Raw genomic sequence first — 16,542 nt, 5'->3', positions numbered from 1 at the left:
CTAGGGAGGCGACAGGCAAAAGGGATCCTTGAGAATAACAGATACAATGGAAAATCACAATAATGGGCATTAAGAATTTTAAAGATTAACGAGCATGTTCTTTGGGCATTTTTGAAGTGCTATCTTTTGCCTCATTTATTCTTCTTTACACTAAACTCATTCATTTTCGGTATCCCAGGCACTATCCTAAACGGTGTTTTTTTAACATATGAGACCCTTGTTGAAAAAAAAAAAACTACTCTAACCAACATTAAATCCGTGCGTGCTTTCCAACATCCCTGAAATATTCTTTTATGACATGGCACAGCGGTTAAGTCTTCAAAGACAAAATGGAAAAAATTTAACCAGTTGCTACTTTATTACAAGCAAACCGTTTCCCGCTGAAATTTTTCACAATCATCATAATTAAATACACTAGTATAGTGAGAAAAGAAATCTTTTTGGGATGCCCTCACCCACTCCGTGGTGATTTCAGGTTTTGCCTCCAGCATTTGGAGGCTCCCACTAATTTGCTCATGTGCTCGAGTGGCAAACCTTAAATTCACCTAAATTTCAGGGCGGGTGGATAGAGGGAACCTACTGAGCTCTGGAAACACCAACTCTGGTTGGAAAAGCAGAGGTTTGGAACCCGCTGGGTTTAGGGCTTGCTCTTATCTGGACAACCCCTGCAGAAGCCAGAGTGGCCCAGGATGCTGGCCTGCCTTTCATAGGACCAGCAATCTCGGGCCATCTTCTCTGAGGCCGGGCTAAGGCCCTGTGGTCACGGTCACGGAGCACCAAGGCGCCCGCCCTGAGACTGACTGCAGAACTGGGGAGTCAGCCACCCACGGTTCTGCGGTCCAGCAGCACTGACCCCATCCTGCCTTGCCAGGCCCCGCCCGGTCCCCGATGACCTTGTGATTTGCCTGGAGTTAAGTTTCAAAAGTCAGTACGGAAAGTTTCAGATTTCTGTTCACACGGTTAATGAAAGCACCACGGTGGGGACGGCACAAAAGAGACCAAGGCCTGTAGGAAAGGGGTTTTGTGTTTTAATGACAGCGCTGGCTGGCTGCAGGTCCTTGGCATTGCCATGGCTCCTTCCAGCTCTCCATCCACCCAATCTGCGTCAGTCTTTTGCTGTCTCTTTTTCTCTTGTCCTCTCCGGCCCCACCGGTCTAGTGTGGCCAAGGAATGGAATGTCAAATGGGTGCCTTAGATTTCCAGAAAGATAAGCATCTGTGCAAGGTGGAGGGTCTTGGTGATTGATGGATGGATGCCTCTTTCTCAAAGGGTTTTTCCCCCCCCACCATGCGCAAAGCTGGCCCGAAGCACCATGAGGAGTCTCTCCCTGGCCCCTCATCAGCCCACCCCGCGCGCTGCAGCGTCAGACAGCTGAGCGCGACCCTGCTCCCCCAAGATGGTCTTGCTCACTTCCTGAGTGCGGGGAGACACGTCGGTGGAATCGGTTCAAAAGTCCCGCCGTTTTCAGAGAGAGGCAGTAGCTTGGAAACAAAGTCTGAAAGCACACCTGGAGTTTAGACAACACAGTCCGTCCAGGCACTAAGAACTACTAAGCACGGGCGCTTTACAAAACAAATTCAATGTCCAACGAATCTTCTCGCCCTGGATGCAGAACTCCGCGGCTGCACACAGCTGAGGGATTGGAGGGAGGACTGGGGCATTTAATTTGGATAGTCCAAGTCAGAGAAATTTGAACTCAAAAACCTACTCAGATTGTGTCCTGAAATCACCGCTTCTTTGCTAATTCTTACCAATCGAGCCCACCATCTACTCCGAAGGTCTATTCCCCGAGTCCCCGAGGCCGGAAACACAAAGAAAGTGACCGAGGGATGGCAAATCCGATATTGCACCGAGCCAACCTCCTGAAGTTAGGCACCTGAACCGGTAAGCGCGCGTCCTTATCTGCCCACAACCCAGAGGCTGCGGAATTGGCAGCGTGAAAAGCAGCTTTGATTTAAAGCTTTCAAAATCCCCTGAGGGTCAACGTGACCGCTCCGGTCAGCCAGTCAGCAGCTTGGGTCCCGAGAAGGGACAGCTGAGTGGGGTGGGTCGCGGAGCCTCGCTGCCCTCCTCCCCTCGCCAACCCACCCCCGACGTCACCCGCATCTCAGCCACGCGCTAGCGGTTATTCTTTAAACCCAGGATAGAAACGAGGCGGGAGAGAACGCGGCGTGCACACAAGGGCCTTAACCCCGGAGCCTGCCCGCCCGCCCGCCCGGAGCGCGCCCGCGCCTGCCACCCTAGGTCGCCGCGCGCAGTTCCAGGCTCCCAGGTGCGCGGACGCGTTCCCACGCCTTTGCCGGCGCCTGGCGCCGGGCATTGGCCAGGGCGGGTCCACCCCTCCATTTCAGCCAATAGAAAGCCACGCCGTCCCAGGGAGGCGGGGCCTGGAGAGCAGACCGGGCGGGTCGGCGGAGACGCAAAAGGGCCCCGCCCGCACGGGAGGCGTGGCCGTCGCCAGCTCTTGCGCCCAGGCTGGGCTGCGGCGTGGGAAAGAGCTTCGAGGAGCAGACCGCGCCGCCCGGGGAGCCGCGCTTGCAGGAGCCGGGGTGGGAGGGAGGGAGGAAGCCCGCGGGGAGCGCGCTGCGTCCGGCTCGGCGTCGGTGGCTGCTCCTTCTACGCCACGATGAAGCGCCCTTGCGAGGAGACGACCTCCGAAAGCGACCTGGATGAGACCATCGACGTGGGGAGCGAGAACAATTACTCCGGGTGAGCGCCGAGAAGCGGGGAGAGTGTCGGGGAGCTTCGGGGTCCTAGGAAATCCAGGAGCTCCGGGTGGAGAGGAGAAAAGTTGTCCCTGGGAAGTGGGTGCTCGCGGAGCTAGAGTCGGGGTGGGGCGAGAGGTAGGATTCGAGCTAGGTGTGGGAAGCGACTGGTAGGGAGCGTGCAGGAGATGGCGAGGCAGGGTCCCGGGCTGTCAGCGCCAGCGCGCCTACAGGCACGTCCGGGAGACGCCCCCGCCACTGGAACTGTATTTAGGGACAGTTCCAAAATAGGTCTGAAGAAAAGAAAAACAACTGGATTTCTGTTTTGAAAGAAGCTTGGTTCGCGACTTGAGTTTTTGAGAAATTAAAGCCTTTGCGTTGTTAGGCTAAACAGACCGAGTTGCACAGGTTGACAGAGGGTGATCTGGCTGACCCAGCCATGAGTGAGAGACCTAAGGAGCAGAGGAGGCAGCATTGCTTTGACTGCTTGTTTTTTAGTCTCCAGAAGATGGGCGTTGTGATCACAGAATACAGACTTCTAGTTTCCTTTGACAGCGAGATTACCCAGGCATTTTAGAGCCAAGGCAGGTCAAATGATAATTGCTTCTAATTGGCATGCCCAGAAGCACCTTAATTATTTATCTGCAGCTGTCACTCAAAGAGCGAAATCCTTTCTGCATCCAGAAAACTGGTTTTATTTCACAAACTTACTTTAAGACTTAGAAATTAAGACATCACGATTTAAAAAGATGCATGAGGCGCTGTTTACCAACTATCTTATTACTGAAGTGTTGCGTCTTAGAAAATGAAAAACGGAGGCTGTCACGTGAAAAGGTGAACCCTGTAGAGAAGGGGTGAGAACGAAGGGGCAGTTGATTTGGAATTAAGATACCAAAGTGAGAAGATGAGGTAATGGGAGAACTTCTAAAACAAAAGAGAACAAACGACATGGCCTGGAGAATTTAACACCTTAAAGAACTATACTATCTGTGAATCTCAAAGCGACATATGTGAATGTATACTCGTAAGAGAGTGTATGTTAGGTGACCAACTCTGTGACCAAATAAATGTTTGATTAAGTACAGAAATACCAACCAGTAAACTCTAAGTGGATTGCAGCTTCTTCGGATTTAAGCGTAGTTTGAATGCTGGTAACAGTTTCATTTTCAGAGCAAAGCAAGATTTAACTTCCCTACCAAGGATACGGTTAGGGTATTCTTTTAAAAGGTTAATATGCAGATTTTAAAAAAGCCATCCTTTTATGATACTGAATATCAGTTGTTGAATTTTGGAATGGTATAGGTATTTGATTTGTTTTAAAAGTTGCATCCAGAGACAAGTTTGACGTGTGGTAACTTTTATCGTGGGACTCATGTGATGTTCAGTCTGTCTGGCAGGAGCTAATAGGGCACATACTATCAGCTAGGCTTGTTGACCTTTCTGAAATATATGAGAAGAAATAGAACATATTAATCTCTGACCCCCCCCACCCTAATTGACCATCATTATTTCACCGGAGAACTCAAAAGTTCAGGTTCATTTTTTGCCATTTGAATTGGCAGCTAAATTATCCAGTAGCATTTTTAATTACATTTATTTATTATTTCGTGTGTGTGTGTGGCATGGTATGTCGTCGTCAACTCTGTTTGTGGAGGTCCGAGTGGTTCTCCCCTTTCATCATGTAGGCCCAAGGAATGGCACTCCGGTCAGATGGTCAAACTTTGTGGCCATTGCCTTAACTTGCTAAGCCATCTCAAGACCTCACTAACATTTTTTTTTTGAAAGACTTAATCACTACTTGGGAACTAAAAGAAAAGCCAAAACTAAGGGGAAAAATAATAACATAGACATGAACTGTGCAATCAATCTGAATATTAACAGGCACCATGAAGCACGGGGTGGGGTGGGGGACAATTGCTACTCTGATTGCAGTACCTGATGCAGGCTTCCTCCTCCACAGGCAAAGTACTGGTTCAGTGATGAGATCAAATTCACCAACAACCACCTCTCAGATTATGGCAAGAAAGAAAAGGCGAGGGGTAAGCAATTCCCCCCCCCTTTTATCTTGTGCCATCTAGCATGGGAACCTCTGTTGCTGTTTTCCTGTCCTGAGTACTGTTACTGTATATGTATCCTTAAACTTCTGTTTTTGGTTTCTTTGGGTTAGATAATAGAAAAAAGGCGTCGGGATCGAATAAATAACAGTTTATCTGAGTTGAGACGACTAGTGCCAACGGCTTTTGAAAAACAAGTAAGTTACTCCCTTCCTCCCCCAACCGCCCCCCTCAAAGAAAAGGCTCAGAGCATCTGATTTCTCATCTGGGAATGTGGACTCTTGCTGAAGCTCATTAAAATAATGGTGTGTGTGCCCTGATCCGGCATAGACCAGCCATTTCAATAAAATGCTTTGTTGTGGCAAAACTATTAAAAACATAATCCATCATGGAGTTGAAAACATTTCCATTCTTTAGCTTATTTTCCCCTTAAGGGAAACAGGACTCATGTTTTCTCTGGTCTTTGAATCCAGCAGGGATTTTGTTTAAAATTGTGCTGTATGTAGTATTCTTGAAAAAAGTATCATATGTGAAATATCATTTTTCCCCTCAAACTTTGAAAGTACTCTTTTAAAAAATAAATCAAAGTCAAGAAAGTAAGATTCTATTTTGGTTTCCTAAATTGTACTATTACAATTTATTTAGCCATCCACTTTCGTTTTTAATTCTTGGGTTAATAGAACATTGTTTGATTTGGGAACATTGTTTGTTTGGAAGTTTAGTGAAACTCAGATTAGTCATAAATGCTACTTTTCAAAGTTCAAGTATTCTTTTACATAAAAATAAGAAGAAACCAATTCACATTTGGGAAAGCAGCAAGCCAAGTGCTTACACTCTCCTTCATGGTTTTGGAAGTCTCGTTTTTTTCGTTCTGCCTCTGTAGCTAATGCACGGGCTTCTAAGAGCATCTCTCCAAGTCCGTAGCAGTTTCTGTGCTGAAAATGTTTTCTATTGAGTTCCAAATTGGGTGCAAAACATCAGTTGGTTGTTTATGCTTCTTTTTGCTGGTTTGTTTGCTTCGTGTTTCTGCAAACACTAAAGCAAGCCCCACAGAGCCTTTGGAGGCCGTCCAGGGCAGCAGTTTGGCACTTTCGCTGCAACTGCTCATACATCTTCACAGACATAGCAAACAATGGGAAGGACAGGACATGTTCTGCTGTTGATTCTGTATATTTAAGACAAAACTACACTGTACAATTCATATGCCGAGGTTGTCTTTGATGGCTTACTTATACTATAAAACTACGTATAATTATAATTCTCATTGGTAGGCTGCAAATGAAAATGGCAATAACCTATAAATTTTTTACTTTTTTGAGTCCTGAAATTTCTCCATTGTGACATTGAAAAGCAGTCACTTGGGTGGGTTTTTTTTTTCTTAGTCTTAGTTTGTTAGGTTTCTTTTTCATAAATATTGACTTAAACCTTAAGAGCAAGCCTCAGTTGTTGGCAGTTAGTTATCGTAAACACAAGCCGTCCCATTAACAGTCTGGCTGCCAACCCTAGTGAGCTGGCCCTGTCACAATTAGAGGAGAAGAATATTCTTTAGAAAATCTAAAGAACTGAAACTCCTGCTATTTAATCAAATTAAGAAATAAATTTAAAAACCACTGAGTGTAAGAATCCTGGAACTGGGAATAAATGTCAGGATTCTTTACACACACATACACACACACACACACACACACACACACACACACACCAAAACAACAACAACCCCACGTATTGATTTAATTATCCAGCTTCTCTAGGAAGTTAGTGAGAAACCAGCATGTGCCCAAGACACTCTCGTTGGCACGTTTGCTTCACATGGTTCTCAAAGGCGGCTTTATTTTAAGAAGGGGAACAGTGAACATGTATTGGCAAGACTATTTTACTAAGAGCAGCTTTGAATGATTGGAAGATCTTAAGTCATGTATGATGCTCTTTAAGAAAACTGCAAACTAGTCCTTTTTCTTTGTGATCTTGGAATTCACAGTGACACCTGCTGGTAACCTTGAAGGTCCTTTTCTAGTTTGTTTCCTTTACTCGTGGTATCTATAAGTTATCTTAACTTCACTGGAATTTTCTACTTTAAATGTTCCACTGTTGATGTTTCGTTAAAACGCTGTGTCTTTATCCTCTGGAATTAACATTCAAGTATTGAGCTGCTCTAGACTTCAGTAGTAATGACAAATGAATGTGCCCTAATGAAATATACCATTAATCAAGATAGAGATCAATCCCAAAGTCTGAAAGTTTTGCAGTTGGCATAGTGTTTGTGCGGTGAACTTGGGAATATAATTGTTCTTATTATTTAACGAATCATTTCTTCAGCGCCTTGTTCTGGTCTCTAGAGTTACAAGCTGATGTCATCGGCCATGCAATAGTGACTGGTGCTTTTATATAAAGTTTAGAAAGGCTGGCAAGATCACCCCAAAGTTAAGAGAAGGGACCAAACTTGTGAGCCAATGGGTGACTGACAACAGCTTCGGCAGGTTCTGAAACCCTGACCTGCTTAGTTGGCTCCATGCATGCACATGCAGCACACACACAAACACATACGCACACACACAAACATGTCTACACATGTATGTACACACATAATTAAAATTTAAAGTAAAAAGAATTCAGGTTTTTCCCCTGTGGTGAAATGAAACAGAATTTTATAATGAGAGGCAAAATTCCAACTGTGGTACTAAGTTCAGTATATAAAGTACTGAGCTAGTTCCTGCAGGACTCGTGATACTTTATTATTTGATTCTGAAGGGATCTGCTAAGTTGGAAAAGGCTGAAATATTGCAAATGACAGTGGATCATTTGAAGATGCTTCAGGCAACAGGGGGTAAAGGTAAGCAAGTGCTGGTACCATTGTTTCAACTCCTTTCTACCTTTCTCTTTTCATCTTTTTCCTCTCAGAGTCTAAGAAAGTTACAGTTGAACAGGCCTCTAACAAGCTGAGATAGGCAGCCCCAGAGTAAAGCTGCGGCAATCAATGCTAATGGCAGGATTGAACTCGTGGGAAAGGACTTCTTGAACAAAGGAAGCACTTGACCCTGGACTTGTGTTTGCTTTCCTAAGACTGTGGGAGTAAAGCTTCCTTCAGGGCAGCCTGGTCAGAGTTGTGCTTGGGATTTGAGAAGTGCATGCTGGAATCTACGCAGAAAACCAAAACAAACACACAAACAGCTAAATGTAAACAAGACTGGGACCCACTCTCCTCTCTCTCTTTCCCTCACTTTCATTAAATCAGGATAGGACTCAAATAATTCAGCTATTTAAAGGAAATGAATCTAGAATTACTTTTGCCATTGCTTCCCAGACAGTTTTAGCCTGTCTTGACTGTACACCAACCACAACACTTGAAGTCCAGGTACTGAATCCCTGCTGGAAGGAGCAACAAAACAGGCAGTTCCTGGGGAGAACTCAGAGCAGTAGATATCCATGCCTGGTCCTGTGCCATGGTAGAATGCCCTTGACAGTACATTGTGGAAGAACTGTCAGGTCAGAATAGGACCCGCATTCTAAAAATGGTCCAAACCCAGAAGGCTGTAATACTCACATTTCATCATCCCACTTCCTCCCACCTCACTCAGACTTCCTGTTTCCCTTTTAGAGACTTTTTCCTCTTTAACGATGCCTTTGTTTGCATCTCAGCCAAGTCTGTCTCACAACCCAATAAGGAGAGAAAGCTTCAAGCAGTTAAGTGCTACTACTGGATGCTGAAGGCCTCCTAGATGCACCATAGGCTTCCTCAACCTCAGGTGTTAGATCTGGGCATGGCAGGGCACCGTGGGGCAGGGCAGGACAGGGAGGAGAGGCAAGTCACTTTTACGAATCTGAAAACTGATAGAACATCAGCCTTGACCCGAACCATCTTCTACTCATGTCAGTAGAGGAGATTACTATACATCATGCCTATATGGTATATCTCCCTCAGGTCACAATGTCCCAAGAAACTGTCTTGAATGAATGAGGAATAACATAGGATGCATATATTCTTGTATCATAGAAGCTAATGGTGAAATCTTCAAAGTAAGTTGTCCTACCCAAGTTGGCCACAACCTTTGACCTGAGTCAGAATGAGCCTTAGGTCTTTGAGGGTTAAACTAGCAGCACCTGCTCCACAGGCCCTATGTAGTGTGACTTCCTCAACACCTGCCACCTCGGGATTTCAGGAGGACAGTGAAGTTAGATGCCGTGCAAGGAAAGCTACGTGATTCCTCTTACCTTCCCTTGAAGTGGGGAGCTGCTACCAGAGCCTTGAACAATTGGCATGAGTTGTACTTCTAGAGTAAAACTGTCCTTTGGCTTCACAACACGGGTTACCTTAGTTCTCATCCGTGACCCCTTGAGCAGTCCTAGAATTCATCCCAGATGAGTTAGAGACCAGACATTTCCAACCAGTTGCCGTCTATGTCACCTGACCTCCAGATCACTGGAGAGGCCAGCACACTGAAGAATGTGTAGGCCTTGAACAAGAGGCCCTGCCAGTGTTTGCTCACGAGCCTCTAGTGTAGTGGCGAAGGACATGCCCTCTAGAGCAGTTGCCAGATTGTGACTTCTGGTTCTGCAGCTCGTTAGCTCTGTCACTGGAGTCAAGAAAAGTAATATCTGAGCGAGCACCATTTGTCACATAGAGACAACGATGAAGGGCTCCGCCCAGGAGGTTGGAAATGAATTAGTGGACTTGACGCTTATAGAACTGCACTGGTAGAGACGAAGTGGTTATAGGCACGGGTTATTGTCAGCTCAAGACCCACTTCCAGCAGGCAGCTGCTAATCTCCCTGTGCTTCCAGCAATAGAATAGGAGTTACATGATTCATGTTCCTTAGAATGCAACAGGACCCAGCCATACACAGCCACATAGCTAGCAAACTGCAAATGCCCCTTACTTTACCACCACAGTGAAATTCAAAGAAGCGAGGATGTTCCTTTCAGTTTACCATAGAATTGTAATTGCTTCTAGAGAAACCCAAATTCTTGGATTTTTTTGATATCTCTGAACTCTGGTTGCTACCTCCCTTCTTTCTTTGCAAAACTCGGAAGCTCAGACCTGATTGGGGGCACTAAAGACAGGCTCTGGGGACCCTAAAGACAGGCATGTGCATTCTCTCTGGGGACCCTAAAGACGAGCATGTACAGTCTCTCCAGGGACCCTAAAGACGATCATGTACAGTCTCTCCAGGGACCTTAAAGACAGGCATGGGCTCTCTCTGTGGAGCATCCTCATAAGGAACAGCTTTTTCTCCTGTTCCCGGGGACTTTGCTTAATGACTGCTCCGAGGGTCTAGGAATGAAAACCAATTTAGGGCTGGTATCCCACCCTTCATTGTTCACCTTGGTGCTGTCTCTGTTTCCCTGGTGGTTGTGTTTGCTCCAAACACCTTCCAGATTACCCAATAAATATGTCGGCAGTTTTCCATAATGCTCCAATTATAACGTGGCCTAAAGGAAATAGACAAATTTTGCTCGGTAAAAGCATAAACTGTAAATGCTTTCGATGAAAAGAACCTAATTTGGGTTAGTGAGGTAGCTCAAAGGCAGAGGGTTTGCTTAGGATGCACAGGTCCTTGGTCCAGTCCTGAAAAAGACCTGTAAATTACCAACTCTATGAGTCTTTTTCTGTCTCACGAAAAGTATTGTTGAGGAAGGCTTATTATCCTATGATAGTAAAGCTAATATATCCCCTCCCGCTCCAGGGGAGTATCTGAAACCTGAATGTCACTGATTTATTTTTCCTCTTGTGACATTTAGATCCTAGATTAACTATAGCATTGCTAAAGTTGTCAGGCATGCTGTTTGCCGAGCCTCCTTTCTTTACTCCTGCAAAAAAAAAAAAAAAAAAAAACACGAACATAGCAGCCATTGTGTTTTGAGAAAGAACCACCCTATCTCTTCACAAGATCAGAGTGGAACCTAAGTGGGTGATTGCTCTTCAGAGCCAGATCGCTTTTTCTTCTTCTGCCCCCTCACCTCTGACTCTCCCCAACTCTTCTTCAGGCTACTTTGACGCCCATGCTCTCGCCATGGACTTCATGAGCATCGGATTCCGAGAGTGCTTGACCGAAGTGGCTAGGTACCTGAGCTCAGTGGAAGGCCTTGACTCCTCAGATCCTCTGCGCGTGCGCCTTGTTTCTCATCTCAGCACCTGCGCCTCCCAGCGGGAGGCAGCCGTGATGACGTCCTCCATGGCCCACCACCACCACCCCTTGCACCCACACCACTGGGCTGCGGCCTTCCACCATCTCCCCACAGCCCTCCTCCAACCCAACGGACTCCACACATCGGAGTCCACCCCATGTCGCCTATCCACATCTTCAGAAGTGCCTCCCTCCCATGGCTCTGCCCTCCTCACAGCGACGTTTGCCCATGCAGATTCCGCTCTTCGGATGCCATCAGCTGGCACTGTCGCACCGTGTGTGCCACCTCTCTCCACCTCTCTCCTGTCTCTTTCGGCCACTGTGCATGCCGCCGCCGCAGCGGCCACCGCAGCTGCACACAGCTTCCCTCTGTCCTTCGCAGGGGCCTTTCCCATGCTCCCCTCCAATGCAGCCGCCGCAGCCGCAGTTGCTGCTGCAACGGCCATCAGCCCGCCCTTGTCAGTGTCAGCAGCCTCCAGCCCTCAGCAGACAAGCAGCGGAACAAACAGTAAACCTTACCGGCCCTGGGGGACAGAAGTGGGAGCCTTCTAAGTTATTCTTGAATGTCTTGCAATAGTAACTGAATGTCCTTCATTTCAGAATCAGCTTCAAACCTCTGCACCCTGAAGGTAGCCATACAGATAACTACACAGCATACAGAGTCACACAACAACAATAAAGCAGTTTGAGAAGCAAACCTCACAAACGGAAATGTAGTATTATCTGTTTTTCCCGTTGGTTAAGGCAGCTTGGCAACTGACTTCAGCGACTTAAAAATGTCACATCTATTTCCATTTGAACTTTCCTGGAAAATGCACGGATGTCACCAACCAGCAGTGCTTCTGACTTGGAAAAGAAAAAAAAGTCATAACTGAATTCTCCTGAAACAGGAAGGGAGAAAAAAGAATACGCCACATTTTCTAAGTGCCTGAGCTAAGGAACATAATGTAGCAAAAGATTCCAAGGGCGGTGGCTGTTAGGTTGAGAAAGGGAAGAACAGACTGCATGTGTTAGACTGCACACAGTACTCTTTCAAAAGCAGCAGGTTTTATTGGCCATAAAGATTAAGGAAAATCAAGGGTTTTGTCTTTGTCTTCTGTCCTCAGACTTGTCAAGCATGGATAATTAGCAATGCATTGATATAAACAGCCATTCCGCCAGTGTCCACGTTAACAGGCATTTCTGCTCTGCCCACAAGCTCCCATACATTCTAGAGAGACATGGTTTAGAACACGGCGCTTCAGTCTGTAAACCTACAGCTGTATGATACACCTTGAAGCAGTTACCTGCCGTGTGCCCACCCGAGCCTCGCTCATTCATGCCAACTCAAAAAAAAAAAAAACTCTTCAGTTTGCGAGTTTGGATTAATTTATTCAGTTTCATTTGGGCTATATTTATATGTTTAACTTCTTGAGTTTTCTCCTGACAACATGTAATGTCTGTTCTTTTCCTTTGGGGAGAGGGGAGGTGATGCATCTCTGGAGGTAATGGGATAAAGGAGAGAGGATTAGGAAGAAAAGAGCTACATGGTTTAAATGCCCTTGGTCAAGTTAGCAATTGCATTTGATCCCAAATCACAATGAATGTATGCAATGAAGTGTACATAAATTATTTTTGTCTATGCCTAGACTAGGACTACATAATGGTGTTTTGGTTTTGAGTTGTTATTTTTTTGTCTTGATTTTTCTTATCTTGTCTAAATGACAAAATAATCTCTTAATACGTTGAAATTGAGCACGTGAGATTTTATATTTGAAAGACAAAGACACAGCATGTATTCTTATGCACTTCATTTCTCTGCTGTGTGGAGAAAGCAATAAAAGAATGTTAAACATTATGCAAAGTTATACTCATAAATATTTGTTTTAAAATTACTGTACCTAGTCTTTTCTGCATTACTTTGTAACCTTTTTCTATGCAAAACTCTACATATCACTAATTAAATGAAGTTCTTTTTGACTACTTCATGTGGATGAGTTGCTTTTTAGAATGGCGAGTTGACATGCCTCTCACATGGGGCTTCCTTTTACGGTCTCCTGGAGACATAGTTTTGGGTCATGTGTTTCAAAATCATTTGAAGGTTCGAATTCACATTACCTGAAAATGAACTTTATGGAACTTATAGGTTAAAACATAGGTAAGCATTGCAAAGGCAAAACGTGATTATTTTCCTCTGCCTTGTGTTGCTTCTTCCTTATTTAATTATAGACAGGGTCTTGCTGTGTAGCCCAGCCTGGCCTGGAACTTGCTATATAGCTTAGCTTGGCCTCAAAATCAAGATCCTGCTGCCTCAGACTCCCAGCAAGTGATATCTTTTGATCATCTATGGCTCTTGGAAAGGCATAAATATAAGACCTCAAATAAAAGAATATCAATCAAACACAGAGAAGGAGCTAGAGTGTGTGATATTGTGTAGCTCAAGAACAAGGCTTATTTGTGGAACATCAGTGGATATACAACAGGCATGTCCATGCATTCTGATGGTGAGTCCTCTATGTCTGTCCAAGTTTCCTTGGTGAGGTGCAGATGCTGTGGTTGTGGCCCTCTTATTCAGAGAAGGCTAAAATGAGGTGGAACCCCTAAAGCCATGGGCCAAAATACACTGTAAATAATAAATAAAAATAACTTTTCATCATTCATATCAAAATGCTCAAATGAAAATAATGAAGGGACTTTCACCATATCTTGGTTTTGAAAAATGAAGTATATGGTATTGTAGGTGGGGTTCTGTCTTGTGAAAAACCGTACTGCCTTTTTTGACGTGATCGTTTTCTTGTTCATGACAAAAGCTAAAGGGATTTTGGGCTTTTAAGTTTGTTTTAGGGGAAAGGAAAGAACTTTTAGGTAATTGATTCGTTGGTGGGTTTTATGTAAAAGTTAGTTTCAAAATTAATTCAAAGGCATTTTGGTAGAATAAAAGGGGTCGGGGGAGGAGCAGTTGAGTTTTCCCCAAACCCAAAAGCCATGCACGTGTACAGCCAGACCATCACTTTGTGTTTCACAGCAGTTCACAGCAGCAAGAGCGTGCACAGCCTTGAGTTGCACTCCTCAGGTTTGGAGTGGCATGTGGGACCTGAGGCCCTAGCTGATGACACAGACATTCAGAGAAAGAGGCATGCCGAGATGCTAAGAATAAACAAAAAAATAAATAAATAAAACTGGAGGAAGAGGTCTTCTCGGGATCACTGACAAATCTGACTTCTTCTATGTTAATTGAAGAAATATAAAGAATTTTAAAGTAATACCAAAACCATAAAATACCAAATATTACCCAGAACAGTGTCTACTCTATCCATGTATATGAAGGCATTATAACCTAAAGGAAGCCTCTGAGTTGTCTTTCTTATATATGTGACTTATTCTTTTTGCCCATGATGAGTTATCCCAACTCAAGAGTAATCATCTGAGAGGTGTCATCACAAAGAATTATGATTTCAGAATGACATGTTTCCATGAGTCTAAGTCTCCATCAGTTGCTGTTGATTTAGGATCAATTGGGTTTTTTTTGGGGGGGGGGCGCATTTCAAGACAGAATTTCTCTGTAGCTTTGGAGCCTGTCCTGGAACTAGCTCTTGTAAAATAGGCTGACTTTGAACTCACAGAGATCCGCCTGCCTCTGCCTCCCAAGTGCTGGGATTAAAGGCGTGCGCCACCACCACCTGGTTTAAGATAAATTTTTGAGGCGCTCGTACTGACCTTCAGCCAGTCTGTTCCAGCGCCATGGCGCCTTCCAGGAAGTTCTTCGTTGGGGGCAACTGGAAGATGAATGGAAGGAAGAAGTGCCTGGGAGAACTCATTTGCACCCTAAATGCGGCTAAGGTGCCGGCAGACACCGAGGTGGTTTGTGCACCCCCCACCGCCTACATCGACTTCGCCAGGCAGAAGCTAGATCCCAAGATTGCTGTGCTGCGCAGAACTGCTACAAAGTGACCAATGGGGCCTTCACTGGGGAGATTAGCCCTGGCATGATCAAAGACTTAGGAGCCGCATGGGTAGTGCTGGGGCACTCGGAGAGAAGGCACGTCTTCGGGGAGTCCGATTGGGCAGAAAGTAGCCCATGCCCTATCCGAGGGGCTCGGAGTGATCGCCTGCATTGGGGAGAAGTTAGATGAAAGGGAAGCCGGCATCACCGAGAAGGTTGTTTTCAAGCAAACCCCGGTCATCACAGATAATGTGAAGGACTGGAGCAAAGTGGTCCTGGCCTATGAACCTGTATGGGCCATTGGTACTGGAAAGACGGCAACACCTCAACAGGCCCAGGAAGTGCATGAGAAGCTTCGGGGTTGGCTGAAATGCAATGTCTCTGATGCGGTGGCTCAGAGCACCCGAAACATTTATGGAGGTTCAGTGACTGGAGCAACGTGCAAAGAGCTGGCAAGCCAGCCTGATGTGGACGGCTTCCTCGTGGGCGGGGCTTCCCTCAAGCCTGAATTTGTGGACATCATCAATGCCAAACAATAAGCACCGTTCATATCCCCTGCCCTCTGCCAGGCCAGGACTAGGTTGCCCAGAAGCTTAGGAACAGCTCCTACCAGTCACATGCTCCTGATGTCATCTGCCCCATCTTGTGTCCTAATCCACGCTGGTACCTTCCTGAACCTTTTCCACCTCCCTGTAATGGTTGGGACCAGGCCAATCCCTTTACCACCTAAGAATGAAATACATCACCTGTTTCACCAAGACTCGGGGAGGAGGGCTGAACGAGTGGAACTGATTCTGTCCCTTCAGGTGAGGCAGGAAAGTGAAATCACCTTTCCTTCCCTTCTCAGTGTATACTGAAGTCGAGATCCTCTGGCCCTAAGAGGCCGGGCATGTTCCCCTCTCCCACAGTGCCGAAGCCCTAGTATCATGTTTGTGAACCATCTTACATGTAAGGGAAATAAACACCTGCCCCCCCCCCCAAAAAAGATAAATTTTTGAGGAGTAAGGACGTCTACAATATACACTTTACAGACTGATTTTAAAATAGCTTAAATATAACACGGAAAAAAATGCATCTTGGGTTTCGACCAGCATGGTAATGCTTTTACTAATGATGACCGCAATTTTCGAAGTCACAGCTAACAGTGTGCATAGAGGGGGCTACTTTGGCCTTCCTTTAATGACTTTGTAAGCTTAGTGATTTGAAGATACAGGGTTTTGTTTGCTTGCTTGCTTGCTTGCTTGCTTGCTTGCTGTTTGTTACCGTGTTCTAGTTGTCCAGTGACATTGCTTCAGCTTCGCTTCCTGAAGGACTGTATTTGGCTTGCTCTCACGATTCTTCTGAGGCTCAAACCATGGCCTGAAGTTGTGAATATTTGCATTGCGCCAGCAAAGCATCCTAGCAAACATGACATTGAAACTGGCATTGTAGTTCATAATCCTGGAGAGGATACATCTTCAAACGTCAGTGGAAGATATCGTAAAGAAGAAAAGCGCCTGGACTAACATAGATGACCTGGTGTAAGGGCAGTTCGCAGGGGAAGTGGTTCTCTAGGCACAAGGTAGTACTTTCTCCCATGCCCTCATTCTGACTTCAAAGGAAAGGACATAAATGGGGTCAGTTAGGGAACCAGGTCTTTTGCTATGTAGCTATTGGAACTAGGGCCACTTTAAGGTATGGGACTAGAAAGAAACTCAAATGTAGTCCTAAGAACAAATACACTCATGTTCTGTGCTAA

The 16,542-nt window shown here is 45.5% G+C and overlaps 1 protein-coding gene and 1 pseudogene across 2 annotated transcripts; both read left to right on the top strand.

Annotated features, from left to right (window-relative positions):
- The first annotated feature begins 2,576 nt into the window (after window positions 1-2,576).
- On the top strand, window positions 2,577-12,838 carry Hey2 (hes related family bHLH transcription factor with YRPW motif 2). Of its 2 annotated transcripts, XM_041653998.1 has the most exons (6): window positions 2,577-2,709; window positions 4,666-4,744; window positions 4,873-4,956; window positions 7,508-7,589; window positions 10,743-11,390; window positions 11,483-12,838. In XM_041653998.1, the coding sequence occupies exons 1-6, from the start codon at window positions 2,627-2,629 to the stop codon at window positions 11,569-11,571; spliced, it is 1,065 nt and encodes a 354-aa protein (XP_041509932.1). In that variant the 5' UTR covers window positions 2,577-2,626; the 3' UTR covers window positions 11,572-12,838. The 2 variants fall into 2 exon arrangements, with proteins under 2 accessions (XP_041509932.1, XP_041509933.1); XM_041653999.1 differs by having other exon boundaries at window positions 10,743-12,838.
- Window positions 12,839-14,570: 1,732 nt separating this feature from the next.
- On the top strand, window positions 14,571-15,728 carry LOC121449628 (annotated as a pseudogene).
- Window positions 15,729-16,542: the final 814 nt, after the last annotated feature.

The sequence above is a fragment of the Microtus oregoni genome, unplaced genomic scaffold (assembly GCF_018167655.1).
Source record: "Microtus oregoni isolate MIOR12 unplaced genomic scaffold, Mior012 000006F_ref0000085, whole genome shotgun sequence".
Lineage (NCBI taxonomy): Eukaryota > Metazoa > Chordata > Mammalia > Rodentia > Cricetidae > Microtus > Microtus oregoni.
The sequence above is the reverse complement of the archived record's forward strand: the minus strand, read 5'-3'. Positions and strand labels throughout refer to the sequence as shown.

Coding starts and splice junctions, on each gene's coding strand:
- Hey2 (XM_041653998.1), top strand. CDS start 2,627: ATGAAGCGCCCTTGCGAGGAGACGACCTCCGAAAGCGACCTGGATGAG. Junction 4,745..4,872: donor CAAGAAAGAAAAGGCGAGGG/GTAAGCAATTCC, acceptor TCTTTGGGTTAG/ATAATAGAAAAAAGGCGTCG. Junction 7,590..10,742: donor TCAGGCAACAGGGGGTAAAG/GTAAGCAAGTGC, acceptor ACTCTTCTTCAG/GCTACTTTGACGCCCATGCT.